At 36.7% G+C, this 22,844-nt stretch overlaps 1 protein-coding gene across 1 annotated transcript; it reads left to right on the top strand.

Moving 5' to 3' along the window:
- Nucleotides 1-11,682: 11,682 nt before the first annotated feature.
- Nucleotides 11,683-20,789, top strand: LOC145567501 (fructose-1,6-bisphosphatase, chloroplastic-like). Its single transcript, XM_081626794.1, has 4 exons — nucleotides 11,683-12,227; nucleotides 12,668-12,892; nucleotides 13,421-13,927; nucleotides 20,556-20,789. The coding sequence occupies exons 1-4, from the start codon at nucleotides 11,787-11,789 to the stop codon at nucleotides 20,625-20,627; spliced, it is 1,245 nt and encodes a 414-aa protein (XP_081482920.1). The 5' UTR covers nucleotides 11,683-11,786; the 3' UTR covers nucleotides 20,628-20,789.
- The last annotated feature ends 2,055 nt before the right edge of the window (nucleotides 20,790-22,844 follow it).

Here is a 22,844-nt window from a genome sequence, read left to right as displayed (position 1 = left end):
GAGCACTAGTCTTGAATTTTTTATTCTCATGTGGTTTGCTCTACTTGACAATTGTTGGGGAGGATGAGTGATTAGATGAATGAGATTGATTGACGTTGAAGCATATTTATTAGATTTGCCTTGAATTGTTGGTTCTTGATTTTGATTATTTGGGGTAAGGCATGCATTTATTTATTCATTGATGAGATCTTTGCATAGGGACAAGCAAAGGTTCGGCTTGGGGGAGTTTGATATATCTATTTTATATAGTATTTTACCCCCGTCCCTTAGTCATAATTAGTAGTGTTTTTGGCTTGTTAGAGCCACTGTTATTACTAATTAGTGTTTTCTAGTGTTTTCATAGTTTTTGTTGAGTTTTGTAGGAAATTTCATCTTTGGAGCTTTTTTCCGAGATTATTGCGGTACAACTACGAGCATTTGAAGGTATGACCGATTGCATTTGGACACCGAGTATTCAAGACCCGAAGTGGCGATCCGAATTGGGCCAAGAATGAAGCCCAATCCAAGTCCAGCATAAAGTCGGGCCCGATCGGGCGAGATTTAGCCCGATCGGGCGGATGCCCAGAACGAGTGGGCGAAGAAAAAGGCGGGCACGATCGGGCGGTGCCTTGCACGATCGGGCGCCTGTTTCTGAGGAGAAGTTTAAGCGTCGTTTAAGTTGTTTTAACTTAGGATTTTCGAGCTTAGTTTATATACGCTTTTGTTAAACGAGTTTAGTATTCTTTTCTCCCTTCCCTTACTCTCTCTCCCTTTCTCTCTCTAACTTTTCTCTATCTCCTCTTAAACTCTAGTATTATTTTCTCTCTCTACAACTCTTTGTTTAATTCCATCTCTTGTTCCCTTCAACTTTGGTAACAATTTCTTCTCCTTTAATCTCAGTTATTTATTCTCTCTCTTTCATCATGATTTGTTTAATTGCTTTGTTTAGTTTATATTTAATTATGTGTGAGTAATTTTCTTTCTAGGGTTATGGGAATCCATAAATAATATGAAGGGGTAATTTATTATTGTTAATTGTCAATGCTTGATTAATTTCCTATTGATTGATTTAATGCTATGCGGTTAGATTTGGCCAGATTTAATTCGTATGAGTTTAGCAATATTGATTTGAGATTCGAGAGATGAGAATTGATGTTTAGGCTTAGTTTCAATAGGCAGACTAATTTATAAATGGTTAGGTCAAGATTCGAGAGATGAGATTTAATACCGGTAAATTAACTCTGTGATTGTAATACGTAGCGAAAGCCCTTTATGATCTGATTAATTGATGCATTGATGATTGATTGTTATGTTTTACCCTAAAATATTATTTATTGGTGAACCTATGCCCTAGGTCTTTTATTATTTGATTTCTCCCTATTTTTATTTCTCCCTACTTATATTCTTCGTAGTATAGTTCCTTCAAATAACAACTTTTGGTTACTTAATAATTTAGATTATAATAATTAATTAGGAATAGAAAGACTCGTTTCCCTGTGGATTCGACCCTACTTCCCTATCTATTATTGGTTAGTGGTTTCAGGAATTACTTTTGATTAGGTGATACGACTTTAGCTTGTCATTATACAAACGATGTTGAGGGTGGACAGGCTCAAGGTCCCGTTCAGACAGAAGCAAGAAGAGGTAAATGATGCTAAACAAAGGGCCGAAGCAGCTCTCAACTCTACTTAATATCAAAATATAATGAGTGAAATAGAAATTAAAGCTCAAGAGTTGAAATAGGAGGAGCTGCCCAAGTCCCTTGCGGCTGCTGTTGAGGAGGCCAACGCCAAAGTCACCAACTTAGAGTTTGAGCTAAAAAATGCGGTGTATGATGCTGAGGTCTTGAAGGAGCAGGCACCACCTCCATTCAAAGCATTGGCCTTGGAGCAAGGTATTGAGGTTTCTGATGGGGAAGAGGAGAAGGTGGAGGACCAAACTGACCAGGTCCAAACTGATCAAGTTCCCCCTAAGCTAACTGAAGCAAACCTCACTGCCGGCCAAGACCAGCCGGACCAGACTCAGGAGCCTTAAGTTTTTCTGCGGCAATATGCCTGTGAGCCGTGTATGTTTGTATTTTACCGACTGAGGAGTCGGGTAACTCAATAATTTTTTGCCTTTTCTCCGGATGTCTATCCAGTTGACAATATCACCCGGCCTTTTGGTCGGTTTTGAATTAATGAAGTATGCCAATTGAGTCGTTTTGTTCAATTTGTTTCAATTTTTGCACTTAAATTTTTGCATACATATATACTTGAATTTTTGTAATTTTTGCCTAACTCTTTAATAGCATGCGACATTTGACAATCCGGTGGTACTTGCCCCTGGGCGGCTGTGTAATTGGTTTAAAAGCTTGTCGGATGATTGACTTAGGAACTTCTGATACTTTAAAGAGTATGAGATGTTCCTAAGTTAATCAATTACTAGTGATTTCCCCAAACTAAGTATGCAGCCGTCCAAGCATACAAGTGGGTAGCCGTCAGCCTAGGCGGGGAATTGGTTGTACTTAACTTCTTCTCCCCCATCTAGGGTACATTAAGGATCCAATTACGCTCAATGTCCTTTTAACCCATTGGGAGGACTTGCATAATTTCGAAAAATAATCTAAGCTAGAACTTCGACCGGCGACCGGCTGGTGTCTTTTGACATCCGGCTTTGGCGGACTTAGTCGTTCTTTAGATTATCCTGGTCATACCGCTATGAGTTGACCAATTAGGTCGTTCAATTTTTGTCGTCTGTATGTGTTGGTATAGCACTTTGACACCCGGATGGGAGATACTCTCTGCGACGATTCCATCCGGATGGGCGTCGCCGGACGCCATACTCATGTTGGAGCAGACGAATTTATAAAATAAGTATGATCCGACCATTGGCCTTTGTTATTGATTTAGCCACAAAGTTTTTAACTTAGTTTAATTTTGGTATTTTGATGGTTTGACCATCTGTGCATTGCACATGCGATGCTTTAAATATTGCACATGTACAAAAAATTAAATAACAGTATTGAAAACAAAAGGCAACTTTTTCATTGACAGGCTTTTCATTTACTAAAATTTACAAGTCTCAAAAGTAGTACTTTTTCAAGTTGTCTACATTCCAAGTTCTAGGCAGCCGTATGCCGTCTGGAGTTTCCAGGTGGTAGGTTCCGTCTCTTACTTCTTCATAGATCTGGTAGGGGCCTTCCCAATTAGGAGTTATCTTTACATGCTCATTGGCCCTACCGGTTGCCTCCATTTTCCGAAACACAAAGTCCCCAACTTTCAAGAGATGTTTATGTATTCTTTTGTTGTAGGCACAAGTCATTCTCAGACGGTAAATCTCATAATGCAAGGCAGCATTGCCTCTGCGTTCTGGGAGCAAGTCCAATGCTAGTCGCATGGCCTCCCAGTTTGCCTCTTCATCGTATAGCATGACTCATAGAGTTGGCTCATAATGCTCGATGTGCTAGACGGCTTCAGCACCGTATACCATGAGAAATGGGGTTTCACCGGTTGCCCCTTTTTCAGTTGTCCTGATGGCCCATAGGACGTGAATTAGTTCCTAAGCCCATAAACCACCGGCTCTTTCTATTTTCTTTTTGATTCCGTTTGAAATGAGTTTGTTGAAGGCTTCACTTGGCCGTTTGCTTGGGGTCGGCAGACTGATGCAAAACAATGCGAGATCCCTTGATCTCCTAACCAAGTCTTGAGTTGAGGCGTTTCGAACTGAGGGCCATTATCAAACACCATAGACATAGGTACCCTAAACCGGGTGATGATGTTCTTCCAAATGAAATAGATGACATCCTTTGTCTTGATGCTCTTGACCGCCTCTGCCTCCACCCACTTGGTAAAGTAATCCACAGCCACCAGAATGTAACGCTTTCCGTCTGGTGTAGGCGTATAAGGACCCAAAATGTCCATGCCCCATTTAGTAAACGGGACTTAGCTGTGGATTGCTGTCAGGTCAGTTGTCGATTGATGGATTAGCTTGCCAAATCTTTGGCACTTGTCACATTTTTTGACCATTGCGTCTGACTCAAGAGTAGGCCAGAAGTAACCTTGGTCCTGACAACTAGAGATCTGCCGCCTATGTGAGAGGCGCAGTATTCCGTATGTAGCTCTTCGAGAACTTCCTTCCCCTTTTCTGGGGTAAGACACTTCAATAAGGGTTTGAGGAAACCCTCCTTGAAGAGTTCTTCGTTTCTCATCTCGAAGTTTGTTGCTCGCTTCTTCAGGACGGCCGATTCCTATGGTGAATCTAGGTAGAGCTTCGGTCAAGTACTCCAATGGGCTCTTCTTCAATAATACTTCAATTTTCCATAACTTCCCAAAGGACTGACCGAGGCGTATCACAAGAGGTGGAGGATGCCAATTTTGACAGTGCATCCGCCTGATTGTTTTCAGATCTGAGCACTTGACTTAGATTAAACTTTTTAAGTGTCCCAGCTTCAGCTTTGACTGCCTGAAGGTATTTGATCATTGCCGGATGAGTGGCTTCATAGTCACAATGGTATTAGCTAACGACCAACTGAGAGTCAAAGCAGGCGTCAATTTTTGTTGCCCCTACCGCCTTGCACATGCGGATGCCGGCTAGCAGGGCTTCATATTCTACCTCATTATTTGAGGCCTAGAACTTGAACTGTAGTGCATACTTCTATTTATCCCCTTCAGGAGACTAACAGATTATACCTGTACTACAACCGTTCATAGTAGAGCTCCCATCTACATACACTTTCCAAACCTGATAAGGATGGTCTGGAGCAACCGGCCTTGTCATTTCGACAATGAAGTCGGCAAACGCCTGACCCTTCACTATCTTTCTTGGTTTGTAAGTGATTTCAAGACTTTGCATTTCAATAACCCATTTGAGCATCCTACTGGATGAATCCAAGGTTGTCATTGGCCTCTTGAGAGGTTGGTCTGTGTAGACCACAACCGGATGTGCCAAGAAGTAAGTTTTCAACTTCTTAACATCCATGTAAAGGGCGAGGCCAAATTTTTCAACCATAAGGTACCGCAGTTCAGCATTTTTTAGCACATGGCTAATGAAATAGACTGGGAGCTGAATGTCGACTCTCTCAGCAAGGAGTACATCACTGAGGGCATGATCTGAGACGACTAAGTACATGTAAAGCGTCTCTTTGGGAAGAGGGCTAACAAGCCTTGGCAAAGAGTGTAAGTGTTCTTTCAATTTTTAAAAGGCCGCCTCAGTATCATTTCCCCATTCAAACCTTGCCTTTTTCCTAATTGCTTGGAAGAAATGTAGACACTTGTCACCTGACCGGCTAAGAAATCTTCACAATGTCGCCAGACAACCGGTGAGCTTCTGAACTTCCTTGACAGTGCGGGGTGACTTCATGTCAATCATCGCCTATAACTTTTCGGGGTTAGCCTCTATCCCCCTTTGATCAATCAGGAATCCAAGAAACTTCCCAAACTCAACACCAAAAACACATTTCTTGGGATTTAACATGACCCTATGCCGCCTAAGTGTGGTGAAGGTTTCTCGGAGATCAGCAAGGTGATCCGTCTGTAGCTTGGATTTGACTATCATGTCATTAATGTACGCCTCTACATTCCTCCCAATCTGATTAATGAAGAGAGTATTAATCATCCGTTGGAAAGTAACCGGCGCATTCTTCAAGCCAAACGGAATCACCGTATAACAGAATAACCCCTGATCAGTGACGAAGGTTGTCTTCTCTTGATCTTTTTTCCACAGGGGTATCTGGGAGGCGCCCATAAAACTCATCAAGGCATGCTCGGCTGTAGAGTCGACTAGGCTGTCGATCTTTGGAAGTGGGTAACTATCCTTTGGACTTGCCTTGTTCAATTCAAGTTAGTGTAATCTACACACATGCGCCAAGTACCATTCGGCTTCTTTACAAGCACCACGTTCACAACCCAATCAGGGAAGTTACATGGACAAATAAACCCAACGTCTAATAGCTTTTTGACCTTGGCAGTTGCTGCCTGACTTCTCTCCTCGCCATGATTTCTTTCCTTTTGCCGGATAGTCTTCTTTTTTGGATCCACGGCGAGTTTGTGGACAACGAGATTTGGGCTGATGCCTGACATCTCTTCCACTTCAAAGGCAAAAATGTCTTTGAATTCTTTCAGTAGGAGGTGCAAGTCTGCACCCAACCTTTCAAAGGCATCTATCCCCACCTTAATAATTCGCTCTGGACGGCTGTCGTCCAGAGGAATATCAATATGATCACCAGCTGGCTTGGGACGGAGTTCATCGGACCGTTCCCCGATCAGTGATTGTTGTTTCTTCTCTTTCTTCACCTCTACCAACTGATCAGCTTTTCTTTTCTTTTCGGCTGTTGGTGGAGCTGGGTTAAAGTCTTTGACATCGTCAAGGTCTATTGGATCCTTCAGATGGTCAGCTGCAACAACCGTTGGTTTGACGTCTGAGAGGTAACACTCCCTTGTCGTCTTCTGATCCCCCGTTCAGGGAGCCAATAGAGCCATCATCCTTTTCATATTTTAGCAACATGAGAGCTGGGATGATGACGACCTTGCACTCGTTAAGAGTGGGTCGGCCTAGAATGATGTTATAGGCAGTTAGCTCTTCAACCACCAAAAACTGAACGATCGTATGTCGCCCTTTTCCCTTTTGCCACATCCGGATGGGTAAGTTAATTTGTCCGACTGGGTGCACGACCCCTCCTCCAAAGCCAACAAGGGGATGGGAGACGTCGCGCAGATTGTCCAGCTTGGAGTTCAGCTTGGACAGACACTTATACCTGATGAGGTTAGAGGAGCTACCTGTGTCTATAAGGATTCGACCAACCAGCTGGTTGGTAACCTTACATTCAATGACGACCAGGTCATCGTGCGATTGGCAGACTTTGCCTCGATTCTTCTCAATGATGAGGACGTTTGGGAAAGTACCACTGGCAGACGCCTGCCCATCATCAACAGAATGGATCATCTTTTTCAGATGATCCTTGGTGCCCAGGATGGTTGGGCCACCACTCGCGAATCCGCTGCTATGGTGTAGACCGGCTCTTTGTCAGTATCCGAACTACTAGCAGGGTGGACAGTCTTGGACAACTGTCCCGGATTCGTCTTGACAGTCACTTTGGACTTCAAGACATAGGATTTCAGCACCCCCTTGTCAGTCAGACGGTCAAACGTACGCTTGAGATTATAGCAGTCGTTGGTGTCATGGGTGACTTCCTCATGGAAGTGACAGTATTTATTTTTGTTCCGTGACTGGACGGAACTCTTCATCGGATTCGGCTTCTCAATGGTCAACCGGTCCTTTATCTCCATGAGGATGGAGTAGTAGTCTTTATTAAACTCGTACCTCAGGACGTACGGTTTGAATTCTTTCTTTTTCTTTTTGGACGGCTGATCAGGCTTATCAACCGCCCAAACCACTTTTCTCTTTTTGCTCTCTTCAGATTTCTAAGCCGGCTGAGCAGACCGACTCTCTTTTTGTTTGTCAGACTTCGTGGAGTATGACTAGTGGCTAGACAAGCAGAGGTCGATGGCTTGAATAAAGCTCTCCGCCTCTATCAACACCTCTTAAAGGGTGAAGACCCTCTGTCGGACGAGGTCAAACTTAAAGGTTGACCTATCCTTTAGACCCTTGAAGAAGTCTGTATAGGCTACCTCGTCTGACAGCCCTTGTATCTGGATTCTCACCAGATTGAACCGTCTGACGCAGGAGCGGAGTCCTTCTCTCTCTCCCTACTGTATGGTGCTCAAGTCGAGACTTGTTTTCTTGGCACGGATGTTCATCGAGAAGTTGGAGGCAAATAGGAAGGCAAGCCTCCCGAAGCTATCAATACATCCGGCTGGCAGGTTACCAAACCATTGTTGGGCGATGCCCTTCAAGGTAGCCGGGAAGAATCGGCACCACACAACATCCTCCAACCCCTGCATGTGCATGAGGTTGGTGTAGGCCATGAGGTGGTCCTCAGGGTTGGTGGTACCATCATAGGCACCAACCAACACATTCTTAACCTTGGCCGGTTGTGCCGCCTCGGTTATCTCCTTGGTGAACGCAGAATTTTGTACACCAAGTTTAAGCAAACGGAGCTGCCAGTCCAAGGGTTATACATTATATGGCGCCTATCCCCCGAAGAAGGTCGGCTGCATAAAAAGAGGGATGTACTGCCCGTATGGCATATGAGGCACATACAGGGCTAACCCAATCATCTGAGGGCCAGTATGGACGGACTTACCGCCTGTATGGCTCTCATGCAAGGATTGAGAATTCCTTGCAGATGTATTTTTGAAGCTGTCTGGAAAGCTCGATGTAGAGGCTGACTCAGACAGCTGCTGGCTCCGGTTGTGCTCGATGATGTGACAAGCATCAGAGAAGGTTTTCTTGTTGTCATCCGGCTGAACAGCTTGGATGACCTTCCTTTTGCCCGTCTGGGGCAGAAGGATCTTTGTCCAGTCAATGGCAGGCGTAGTCTTCTCCTTTGGATGTGGAGTAGACTGCCTGTCTCTGACTGACTTTCTCCTCTCAGCTTGAGGAGTCTTCTTGGCCGACTAACCCTTCTTAGAGCCAGTCGTCCGCTTGTTGATCAGGTCCTTGATTTCACCCTTGAAACTTGTTATGAATTTCATGAGTTCATCTCGGGTTATTGGAGCCCGACCTCTTGTAGCCAAGGTGTTACCAGGCGGTGGTCCAACAGTCTTGCTGGTACCAGCTTCATTGTTGACTCATTCCAGCTTGTCTTTGGAACGAATGTGTTTAGAGAGGAGTGACCCATCAAGGCCCACTCGGGTTTCGACTTCACAGTCGTTGTCTGTATCATGGTCTGAATAGACCTCACCATCGACTCTAGGCCGGTAGGGTTCAGGTGGCGGTACAGACTCTTGAACCATCTTAGAGGTACTCTCCCCACAGACGACACCAAATGTTTTGGGTGTTTTTGTCCCAAGGGAAAGTTACGCCACTAAGACTGGTCCGGCGCGGTCCTTACCTACAAATCATGGAGACTCCAGTTGGTAGGAATTTCGCCTCCGACGATCAAGTTAGAACGTGTAGGAGAATGTAAAGAGTGCGGAAAAGTAAAGTGAGAGCCTCTTGAATTCCGAGATCAGGTGTTTTCTCTGATGAGAGAGAATGTAGGGTAATGTAATAAATGAACGTGTCCCTAAAATGGGGGAAATCTCCCTATTTATAGGGTCATGGGGATACGTGCTCATTAGGTCATTCTGACCTAATGGGCTGCGTCGTTTTGTGGCTTTCTCGGGGATTGGGCCTTGAGGGCCGCAATTCTAGCTGATATATGAGGTTGACACGTGTCGGCTGGGGAGTGGCCCATGTTGGACCTGCCTAGGCTTGACACGTGTCCCTCTCTGATTGGGCCACGTGTTTAGGGTATTTTTAACCTAAACAAGACCCTTGCTCCTCCTTATTGATTTTTTTTTATTTTAAAAGGAATCCAACAAGGCAACTACAATTTTTGTGTTGTTTTTTTAGATAAGTTTTATTTCTCATTTCTAAAACTAAAGTGTATACGTTGTATGCCTTATTTCTTCGAGTTCTTATTATGTACAATATTACAATATGGAGTAATTTCATAGAATAAACAATCCCTGAATACTACCTAAGTCTTTGTTGCTGACCATATCCAGAGAAGGTATTGCATTAGTCCGAACTGATCAAACGTTTCCTCAGTCCAACGGGTTTTTGATATCTATTAGCTGGATGATATCCTCTATTGGCTAGATGATGTCCTCTACTAATGACATCCTCTACTGGCTGGATGATATCCTCTATTGGTTGGATGATATCCTCTATTGGTTTGATGATATCATGATCATATTGGTAATAGAGGATATCATCCAGCCATGATATCATATAGCCAATAGAGGATACCATCCAGCCACTAAAGAATATCATAGACACAATCATAAATGATATCATATAGCCAATAGAGGATATCATCCAGCCATGATATCATATAGCCAATAAAGGATATCATCCAACCAATAGAGGATATGTATAAATTATTGGAGGAAATAAATTATTTGGAGGATATATTGTTTGAAGATATGTATAATTTGTTTGATGTTATGTATAACAATAGCGGAACCACTATTGAAGAGCTCGTACTAAAGGTCAAGAGTATAACATAACTTGCTCATTTCTCAACCAAATTACATGCATCTGTTATCAAAATGCTCACAATTCAACATACAATCATATGGGACAATCAATTTCAACAATTATACATCACATAAGAATACCCCAATTCAATTTTTTTGGCATTTTTAGAAAATTCCGAGAACCACAAGAAATTATCAAAAAAATCAAGCATAAATCATGGACAAATATAATCAACAATCTTTATTTCTTTTACCCCTCTCCATCCTCCTCAATTCTCTTAACATTCTCTCTCTTCTGCCATGAATGACCTCGCTTCTCTCCTTCGCCGTAAGCACCACCATCTTGTCATCGGATGGAAATTTGTTCTTCATCGCAAGAAGATGATGATGATATTTTGATAATATATTTAGAATTTTTTAGATCGGGAGGAGATAGAATCTGTTGTAGTTATAGCTACCATTGATGGATGATGTTTGGCGGAGACAAAGAAAGATATGATGAAAAAATGGCAGGGAAAGGATTTTGTTTAAGAAGGATAAGGTATTGATTAACGAAACATTGGGTGCAGCTTGCCACACCTAATACTTTGTGTAATATTTTATGGGAATTTGAAGTTTTTTGGTTGACTTGTTTTCTCGTAGCTACCTCAAATTATGCCACGAATTTTGTATTCGAGTGGCATAACTCGTGGCATAAGAGTCAATTTGTTGTAGTGATCACCTCCAAATTCATCTTTTGAAATTCCACACACAACTAGTCTGGCACTACCATTACATTCATTGAATGTTCAGACTTCCTGCACAAAGCACTTGCCACCACATTAGCTTTTCCTTCATGATATTAAATATCCAACTTATAGTAACTTAGAAACTCCAACCATGTTCTCTGCCTTCCATTCAAATGCTTTTGGGTGAAAATGTACTTCAAACTCTTATGATCCGTGATAATCCTACAAGTCATCCCTTACAAATATTGCCTCTAAATCTTAAAAGCAAACACTATTGCAGCTAACTCCAAATCATGGGTTGGATAGTTCCCTTGATGAGGTTTCAACTGCCTTGAAGCGTACTTACCAACTTTGCTATACGTTTTCATTATGCTTTATATTCAATTATAATACACTAAATACTTTAATTTGTACAGGATATTAATTTGAGAACGTTTATTTAATTTCATCAGTTATTATTGTCAACTTATTTTTTTTTTTTTTTGTAATTATATAGTTTATGATTTTATAGTCCAAATAATATATATTGATATTCAAAATAAAATCCGGAGCATCGTCCAAGGCCACACACTAGTTTAAAGATTAAAAAGTATTAAGAAGGAAGAATAAATAAAGGTAGGATACACAGAGGGTAGAAAAATAGGAATACTAGTGTATAGGTATGAATACACTAGTTCACTCAGGATCAATTACTAGTCGCCTAGCTTCAATTATTGCTTGGGTCATTCAATTTCGAGAAATCATTTGGAGTAACACCACGAATCAAGTTTACTCCTATTCCAAAAGGTAACTGTTGACTCAGCAAAATCTGATCACACAAAACAAACAGTGGATTGTACATGGAGGATAAGTGGGTCCAAATCATATCATACTCTCATTAGCAGCCTTACAATTCCCCACAAACTATGTACTCACATTCTAATATCACCCCAAATATCCTCTCAAATTCCTTGAATTTCATAATCATCAATTAACCTTTCTCAAATAAAAAGAAAGCATAGGAAGAATAATATCAATGGCAGCAATAGGACCAACAACAACAGCAGTCAAATTGCGTACCTCAATCTTTAATCCTCATTCATCTAGTCTTTCTCCATCTCAACAATGCATAAATTTTACCAAGTCGCTTCATTCGTTTCCTACTGCGGGCAGTAAGAAACATGTAGCAGCCGGAGTTCGGTGTACAGCTGTAGGAACAGCCACCGAGGCTGCAGAACCAAAGCCTAGGGCTAAGAGTAAATTTGAGATTCAGACACTAACTGGTTGGTTGCTTAAGCAGGAACAAGCAGGGGTTATTGATGCAGAGCTTACTATTGTACTGTCTAGCATCTCCATGGCTTGTAAACAAATTGCTTCGTTGGTTCAACGCGCTGGTATTTCTAACCTTACTGGAATTCAAGGGGCTGTTAATGTCCAAGGAGAGGATCAGAAGAAACTTGATGTTGTCTCCAATGAGGTATGATCATTGATGTTATAGAAGTCAGTTTTAACATTGTTCTTCATCTTTTGCTTGAATGCCTTAATCTCATAAGTGAGGTCAACTACATGAACAAACATAAGGTCACTCATCGTAAAACTACTCTCAGTCATTGTGACTCATCTCAAGCGATGTGACAAATTTTTACATCAGAAGTTGGTTTTAACATTGTGACATGAAAATAGAAATGTAACATAATATAGAGTTGATTTACTGTTGGATTACATTCGAATTATGACGAATGACCCAGATCGATACTCATATTCAATAATACAGAGAAGATAAGAAGAGCATATCTATTACTAATGAAAATTTTAAAGCACAATCATGCTGTATCTGAAAATGTGAAGGCTGTAAATATTAATTTAGAATGATGAGCGTTTATGCAAAAGTCAACTACAAAGATAAATATTCGACAGGTGTTTTCAAACTGCTTGAGATCAAGTGGGAGGACAGGGATAATTGCATCAGAAGAAGAGGATGTACCAGTGGCAGTCGAAGAGAGCTATTCCGGAAACTATATTGTTGTGTTTGATCCACTTGATGGATCATCCAACATCGACGCAGCTGTCTCAACTGGTTCCATCTTCGGAATTTATAGCCCAAATGATGAGTGCATAGTCGACTCTGACAATGAAGATGAGGTAACTCTCATTGTTCTTCATCTCAGTCTCTTATTAGCCAAAATAAAACGAGAGTTCCTAATAACTATGATTTAAGTTGCTGTAGGAAACATTTCTGCAGTCTTATATGCTGATTCCTGAGTAAAAAAATATAACCATATATAAAGAGATGTCTTTGATAGAATTAACTAAAAAAAGTCTAAATTCATGTAAAACATAATTTTATCTCAGTTTTGTAGCATCATCACTTGTAAGCCACTCGAATTTCATCATTGCACTAAAAATTATTGTAGTTACATAGAATGTGATAATAGACCGAAAACATATAGAAGACAGAATTTTGTAGACGTTACGGGAGAACAAAAACTATGTCTAGTATTTGATGCTAAGGTAGAGGCACCAAAATTTTATTTTATGACTAAAACATATAATCTTTTTCTAAAAAAAAAATGGTTAAAACAGGGCAAAGCTAATAAAATGTCAGGTAAAAAATACATTAAAAAGACATTTCTTAAGTATGTTTAATTATAGTTTAAACAATATTTGCAGCTAAGCGCCGAAGAACAGAGGTGTGTGGTGAATGTTTGTCAGCCAGGGGACAACCTATTAGCAGCAGGGTATTGTATGTATTCCAGCTCTGTAATCTTTGTACTTACCATTGGAAAAGGGGTGTATGCATTCACATTAGATCCCATGTACGGCGAATTTGTCCTCACTCAAGAAGACATCAAGATACCAAAAGCAGGGAAAATCTATTCATTCAATGAAGGTAACTACAAAATGTGGGATGACAAATTGAAGAAGTACATGGATGACCTTAAAGACCCTGGACCGTCTGGAAAGCCATACTCGGCTCGTTACATCGGAAGTTTGGTCGGGGACTTTCATCGAACACTTCTATATGGTGGCATTTATGGGTACCCAAGAGATTCCAAGAGCAAAAATGGGAAGTTGAGGCTCTTGTATGAATGTGCACCCATGAGCTTTATAGTAGAACAGGCTGGTGGAAAAGGATCTGATGGCCATAATAGAATTCTCGACATTCAACCAACAGAGGTAAGCTCAATCATCATAATATACTCAATATGATCAAATTTTAGGATGTCCCATATGTTAACATTGTTGATAGAGGGGCAGTGGCAAATCTACCAAAAAAAACGATGGGGGGTACGAAATTAAGACATTAAAAAAAAAAAAAAAAAAAAAACAAAAAAAAATTATTATGAAACTTGAAAAAATAAAATTATACATATTTTTTTTTTTTTTTTTTTTTTGAACGAATAAAATTATACATATTACTAGTTTTGTGCCCGTGCGATTCCCAAGTTGTTTATTAAATTTTAAGATAAATTTTTAATCTATATATCAAATTTTAAAATATATCATTAATACAAAATGAGTTAGGAGTTGATGTAATTTTGTAACGATTTGCTATCTAGTAGGTATATAATGACTAATAATAATGTTAGTGAAAATGTTTGATTTAATACATTAAAAAAAATAAAAAAAAAATTAGAAAAAAAAAATTAAATAAAATAAATGTTCAAAGCCCGTTGGGTTGACCCAAATTCAAAACTTTGGGCAAGGGTTAAACATTTCTTGACTCATAACCTGAGATGACTCATCACTCGACCCTAATTGACATGCCTACATAGTAATAAAGTTCTATTAGATTGTAAAGTATTTTAACCAGTTAGTATATATTATAAATGAATGTTTTACGCTTTGAACTACTTATTTCACTCAAAAAAAAACATTATGATTTGAAAAATAAATTTATATGATAATTTTTTAGAACTATAATCTAAAACTTTTTTTGAATAAAATTATAATTCAATTTGTACATCTAAAATATTGGTGTTTTATCGAAAATAAAACTCTAAAATAACAATTTTATCCTAAAATTCTATTAAAATAGAATCCCAACTAAATTTTTTATCTTATGAATTCTATTTAAATCTATCCAACGTGGCACGACACTTGGCGAAAAGTTAGAATGCCGAGTGTCGCTGTCTCGTGACCCGTCTAAAAGTTTAGCTTTATATATTAGTTATATGATTTATTGATCTTAACCATCTATTAGCCATTTAAGGTCCCGTTCACTTCACTTAATTTTTTCTAAACTGAAATTATTTTTACTAAAGTTAAAATTATTTATGCAAAACATAAATTATTTACTTTTTATTGAACTGAAATTATTTTTGTTGAATGTAAATTATTTTTAATGATTCCTTATTATTTTTCTTCTTTACAACTATAGATTTTTATCGAACAGAAATTATTTTTAATGAATTGAACTGATTTTTACTAAATTAAAAATATTTTACTAAATATTATTTCTGTAAGGTGAAGTGAATAGGGCCTAAGTATCCTATTCTCGTATAATGTTGTTTGTAATTGAATACAACCTCAAATTTTTTGCCAAAGTTCCAATTTAATTTGACGGCTATATATATACATTTATAAAAAAAAAAATAAATAAATAAATAAAAAAAAAATTGTAATAATATAATTTAGTATACGTAAACACCTACTTTCATGGTTTCAAAAAAAATAAAAATAAAAATAACCTACTTTCATACATTGTCATATCTTATTCTAGTTTGGAACCCGTGTTATGCACGGTTTTAGAGTACAATAATACTTTCATTATTCGCTTATTTAAAAATGTGTAAAACAAAATTATTGTTTGTAAGAAAAAACATAAAAAATTTATAATAAACATTATATTGTGATATTTTATAGTACATGTGAAAAGGAAGCTAGGGAATACGGAGTAATAAGATTTTTAGTATTCATAATATTAAAGCTTAATCTTATTCTCAATTAAGTAACATTTTTTATATACTTTACTACTACACTTTTATATGTTTATTTAAATTATTATTACTACTACACTTTTATATTTTTATTAAAATTATTTTTGTGCATCATCCCTTCCCTAAATATAAGGTAAAACGTAACAAACTACTTTCAATAACCGAAAAATAAAAAATAAAAAAATAAATAAAAAAAATTAACAAACTTTTAAGCGGGAAATTTTTTTATTAAGTAATGCCAAGTGTACCTTAGGGATAATTATGGGGATTACTTTAGTATAGTGTATTTAAATTATTATGGTTGTACATCATCCCTTCCCTAAATATAAGGTAAAACGTAACAAAGTTCTTTCAATAACAGAAAAAAAATAAAAAAATAAAAATAAAAACTAACAAACTTTTAAGCGGGAAATTTTTTTATGAAGTAATGCCAAGTTTACCTTAGGGATAATTATGGGGATTATTTTAGCATAATATATATAGGAATGGTATGAAATGAGGCATACTAATTTTTTGAATCAATAGTATTGAAATATAAAAATAATTAAATATATACTCTCTCTGTTTTTTAAGTGTTTTATTTTGACAGGCACATAATTTTAGGCAATTTAACTAACTTAAATAAATAAGAGATAAGTGGAGTAATTGTAGTATTAAAAAATTATAAAAGAAAAATAGGGATTTTATTAGTTAATTGAAAAGCAACGAATGAAAGGAAAGAAATACTTCCTCCGTCTCACGTTATTGCAAGTGCAACAATTGATTTTCTTATATCTCACAAAAAATACCCAACTATTGAATATAATACGAAACACAAGTAGTAATAAAAGTAGTAGTAGGTCAGGAGATATATATAATATTAAACTGTACTCCCTCTGTTTCACTTTGTTAGTCTCCTTTGTATTCAATCACTTAAAATAAGAAAAGGATAAATCTTAATAATCTGGAATTTGATTGTATCTTTGTAATTAATGTTTTGTCTTTACCAGTATTTTTTTTTTTATTTATTTATTTATGGGAATTGGCTGCAATCAAATTGCCTTTAATTAATCTTGATTTAATTTGGAAGAAGTTTTCATATCAGCAATCCATCCACTAGCACATATATTAACCAATCGGAATTATATGACTCTTTAAACATCCAATTAGATTAATTATTCACTTATTATAAAAATTATCTTCCCTATAGATTGCTAGGAATATATTTCATATGGGTATATCATATTGAAACACCCAAAACAGTATATGATAGTAACAAAGTAAAACGGAGGGAGTAGCTTTTTGCTAAAAAGATAAGTGTGACCCTTAAAAAAAACTTGACCATATTTGTAAGTGTAATACTTAAAATAAACACGAAGGGAGTAGATGCACATACTAAGTTTAAAACCAATCATTCAAAAACTCTTATTTTAAATATATTAAGGTACTATAATATACATATAGTATAAATGAAGTAAAATAATTGATATTTGATAGTAGTGCTATATTATTAACTAGATATTTGATAGTCATGCTTTTTTTTTTTTAAATTATTGATACTTGAAGTATAGAAGTTTCTAGATAAATACGAGTATAACACAATAATCAATGATAATAATAGCATTCAAAACAATTATATTAATAAATAAAAAAATACTAAACTTTTTAGGTAAATTAATGACAAAAAAAAAAAAAAAATTAAAAAAATCCTATTTAGTATTTGTAATAGATAATTTATAATATATAATATAGTAGTCTAAGGTTAAAAGAAAGATAAAAATATGATGTCAGTAATTGATTTAGGTGGAAATTTTTTTATCATAGCTTGACTTTTGTAAAATTTAAAGAAGAAATAATGTTAGCGGTTGTTATTTTAGTAAAATTTATAAACTAGATAATATATGAACGACGTTGGACTTTGCACATATAAAAAAAAAAAAAAATTAATTGCATTATGATTTATTTTTTTAATGTAACAATACCAATCACATAAGAGTTATTTACCCATGACAATTTCATAGAATCTAAATGTCTAAAAACGCAAAAATAATTCTTAAAAGAAAAAAATATTGAAATAAAGAAATAAAATTTAGAATATTTGGTACTTAGTAATATGAAGAAAAAATATACAGTTATGAAAATTGTTAATTACTCTATACTAATTTTTTAAACTCATGGTCATTTATAGTAAAAAGAAGAAATTTAGGTTGAGAAACTACTTTAGGAGTTATCCATTCTTGAAATTTAGAATCTTATTTTCATTATGAAAAAACAAAGCAAAAATAGTATAATAAAAAAGAGGGTTAGGAGGAATGGGGTAATTTGGATTGGAAAATTTCCTAAAGCAGTTTCTGTTTTAGTATGTTTTATAAATACCCACAAGTATTAGTATAAATAATACCAAAGGTTTTTTGTTTGTTTGTTTTTTTTTTTTTTTTTTTTTTAAGAAAGTAATAAGTGTTTAGGCTAATATTCTTTTTTTTTTTAAAGGAAGAAAATTAAAGCAGAAAGCATATTTTGGGACAAGTGTAACGTCTTAATTATTTAATTAAAGAGAATGGTTATTGAGCTTTTAACATTTGCACTTACTCTAAAGAAGTGTTAATGCATGGTTGTGAGGTGAGACATTCCAACCCTGCCTAACGAATAATAAAATATTTGGGAGAGAGAGAAAGGAAGAGAGAAAAAAATGATGTGGGCCTCACAGCCGTTTTTTAAGATTTGAATTCACGTGCTAATATTGAGAGTATACTCCCCTTTTTTTTTTTTTTTTTTTTTAGATAGAGTTGGAATTTTCCACTATTTATATTGCATCTTGAATTAATATTGTTACCAATATATAATATATAAATATGATCATATAATATGTTGTTGGATTTGTTATAATGTCTACTTTTATAAATTAATTTTTCATAATTTTTACTAACCTTTAATTAACGATATTAATGGTCAAAGTTGTCTCGACAAATGTGTAAATCCAACTCTAGTTTTAAAAAAAAAGGGAAATTCTCTTTGGTGAACTCCAAGTTTTTAAAATTCTAAGTGGTAAACAAAGTTTTTTAAAATTATCTTTGGTACTCCTAAACTTTTTATAATTATTAATGGTGCCATTAATTATTATATTTTATAAAAAATTTAACTATAGTTAGGTTTTTTTATTTTTTTAACAATAACATTTAACTATAGTTAGGTTTTTAATTATTTTTTTTTAATAATTTAATAATTATACTAAAATTTAAAAAAAAAAAAAAAAATCAACCACCCCTTCCCCCCACCCACTGCCAGCTCCCCCTCCCCTGCACCCACCCACGCCGGCGGCCAACCTCCGACCGGCGACGCCCAGCCTCCCTCACCTCTCGCACCTCCTCTCTTTCTCCTTTCCCCCACCGTCGCCCACCCCGCACCTCTCTCACCCAACCCGAAACTCCACCACCCGAAACTCCCAAACACCCAACCCGAAACCTCAATAGACCCAAACCGACCACGTTAAAACCCAAATCCGACCCTTTCCCACCCTCGAAACCCTAGGCGACGAAGTTTCGAGGGTGGAGGAGGGTCTGATTCGGAGTTCAAAGTGGTTGGGGGAGGGTTTTTACGGGTTTCAGGTAGGGGAGTGCCGCCCTAATCGCACCCCAAACCACCACAAAAACCACCGCCCTTCCTCGACGAACCCCCTCCTCTATGAGCCGACCACGGAAACCCTAAAACCCAACCAAAACAACCAGAAAACCAAAACTCGTTTTCCGGGTTTGGTTTCGAAACCCTTAAACGGGTGGTGGGGTTCGTGGTTGGGAGAAAGTGAGGAGGTGGAGGTGGGGGATCGAAGGCCGGCGCACCGGCGAAGCTAGAGCTGGGCGCCGACGTTGGTAGGGGTGGGGGAGAGGTGGCCGGTGGCCGCCGGTAGGGGAGGGGCTGTTGGTGAGTGGGCTGGTGGTCGGGGCTGCTGGTTGGGTGGGTTTTTTTTTTTTTTTTTTTGAAAAATATTTCTATAATAATTTAATTATTAAAAAAAAAAACTAACTATAGTTTAGGATTTTTTATTAAAATAACACTTATCAATGGTAATCAAAATTTAGGTTTACCATTGATAATAAAATTTAAGAATGTTTACCACTTGGAAACTTAAAAACTTGGAGTTCACCAAAGAGAATTTCCCAAAAAAAAAACAGAGGGAGCATTTTGTAGCAGTGAAGTTCAAGCAGAAGTTTTTTTAATGTGCCACTAATAGTAGAAATTGTACCACTAAAACTCTAGTGGTTATTATTTGATCACACAATGATAATATTCTAAATTCATAGGGTGAATGTCATTTTCTATCCTTGTGTGACATATGATTTGCTGCTCACTATTAGTTGTTTAGAACGCCTCCACCAACTCTAAAGAAGATTCCATCGACGGTACGATTAGGCTATTAATCTTAATCTATGACAAGACTGAAAAAACCTATTATACATAATAACCAACCTTTTTGAACAAATTTTTTTATTGGGAGAATGGAGGTACAATTGTACCTCTATGTAGGTACCCCTAGATCCTGCCACTATGGGGTTATAATAAAAATTAGAATCTTGTCTAAATTATTTGTTGCTCTCCCTACACCAAAAAAATATAGATATATATAAGAAATAAAAAAAAAAATAATTATAATAAAATAAAGTTAACAACTAATAATCAATTTTTGATAATCTTGTCTTAAATTTCTTCTTTGCGACCCAACCTAATTAACGTTACATCATCTAAATGTAATAGTAAAAATTATAATAATGAGACAAAGGGAATACTGTACTATATAATATTTAACTAGGAGTGCGTTAACGATTAAAAAAAAAATATTGTTTTGTTTTGTTTTGTTTATTCTTATGTCTTTTGTTTTGTCTTTGTAACAGATACACCAACGTGTGCCGCTCTACATTGGAAGTGTGGACGAAGTAGAGAAATTAGAGAAGTATTTAGCATAAAAATTCCATTGATAAGCAAAAAGTTGGACTTTATTTGTCTATAAAATGTTATGCTCCTAATCACTTTTCTTAAGAATTTGCTACTTTTGGTTTATAGATTGTAAGGGCCAGAAACTAATTCCCTTATTGCAATTGTACTAATTATTGGCAACATTTTGGTTACCCATGGCATCCTCATGGCCCACATCCACACCCAAGTCATCATTCCATCAATTTTGTACATTCTAATATATTTTTTAAAAGACTTATTAAAAGTAACAACGATGAAATGAAGAAAATAAAATTAAGTTCCATTTTTTTAAAAAACAAATGCTTAGAAAAAATTGTTAGAAAATAATTATGGGGATGAAGAATTAGGGACGTGTTTACACTGTCCTTAAAGCAATTTTAACCCCCACTATGATTGCTATGGGTTAGCGGTTAATATCCTTTTAGGATTTCCTTAAATTCGAGATCAATTAAAGCAATGTAATTGAACTCCCTATGAACACTTTTAAGAACAATGAGAATAGATAAGGAAGAAGAAGATAAAGCAAAAGGTAAGTTATAATTTTGGAGCAATTAACTATATATAATGAATAGCCCTTTAAATCCAAGAGTCACTATTTCCTAAGTATAATTAATTAAGATAATCTAACTTTTGGTGAAAAGTCATTATTATGATAATTAAATTAACCGTAGGAAAGTAACTGTTGACACTCGCTCGATCGGGACAAGCCCGCCCGGTTGAGCAAATAAATGAACAAATCTTTTAACTAGGCTCGCGCCCGACCGGGCAATACCCGCCCGATCGGGCCATCTACACTTAGGAAAATAAATTTGCTCTCGCGCCTGATCTGGCTAACTTAGCCCTATCAGGCGAGCAAATATTATTTTCTTATGTTTATGCTCGCGCCCGATCGGGCAAAGCCTGCCCGTCCGGGCCCGCGGTCATAACCATAACTCGCGTTAAAATTTTTGTTTTGCTCCGAATATTAAACTTATAGACTAGCTCCAAGCTAAGCTTTTCTATTTAACCAATGTGGGAGTTTTCTTCCCAATATTAAGTTAAATAGAATAGAGTAACTTATATACTAGTTCCAAGCTATACTTTTCTATTTAACCAATGTGAGAGTTTCTTCCCAACTTCAAGTTAATTAGAATAGAGTAAGCTATCATCCTCTATTCAACCAATGTGGGACTTTCTTCCCAATAACATATTAAATAGAATTGAACAAGCCAACTTCTTCTATTCTACCAATGTGGGACTTCCATCCCAATATTAAATTATATAGACTAACCTATACAACCAACTTCTATTCCACCAATATGGGACTAATTTCCCATCATTCACAAAACACCTATTATGAACACTACTCTAACAATCCCCCACTTAGTCTTCAAAATTGGTGTATGTTCTTAACCAACAAAATTATGTATCAGTGAAGGTACCTTATCGATTTGAACCTCCACCTAGTGTAAACTTTCAAAGCAACAACAAAATTAATGGTAGCATGTAGCTTTGAACCATAATCTTAAATATCATCACCGGAAATTCTACACACACAATTTTGTTAAACCAAATGTTCTTAGAATTGGTAGCAGTATTATGGCCATGTGCTCATTCTGGTATTCATGAAAATCTCCAAAAGTAAAACACACCTTTGCTAGGAACGACACCATTCCTATATGTTCATATAGGTGAAGTAATAAAATAACCTTTGAAACTTCATTAAGAGTTTAAAACTCACCCTTACACATATATATTAATTATACTCAACAATAATCAATATATCATCAACAAAAAACTTATTTTTACCACATTGAACCTTTAATATAGGGGTAGTACTATAGGAAAGGTTGGGTTTCCGTTGTTATTGATTAAATAATTGGTTTCAAACCAATTTCCCTGGACATTGTTTGCACTATGTCCCTTGGTAACCCTTTTGTAAAAGGATCCGCCAAATTATTACAAGACTTTACATACACAACAATTATTATCTCATCTCATGTTAACTGACGTACATATGCATGTCTTAAACTAATATGTTTAGATTTTCCATTGTAAATCTTATTATACACTCTAAACAATGTAGCTTCACCATCACAGTTCAAAGAAACGGCTGACATCGGTTGTGGCCACAACTCTATATCTAATAACATGTTCCTTAGCCATTCTGCTTCTTTCCCTGCTGCCACCAAGGCTAAAAATTCAGCCTCCATGGTGAAATGAGTAAT

This window comes from Chenopodium album, chromosome 11 (assembly GCF_948465745.1).
Source record: "Chenopodium album chromosome 11, dcCheAlbu1.1, whole genome shotgun sequence".
Taxonomy (NCBI): Eukaryota; Viridiplantae; Streptophyta; class Magnoliopsida; order Caryophyllales; family Amaranthaceae; genus Chenopodium; species Chenopodium album.
The sequence above is the reverse complement of the archived record's forward strand: the minus strand, read 5'-3'. Positions and strand labels throughout refer to the sequence as shown.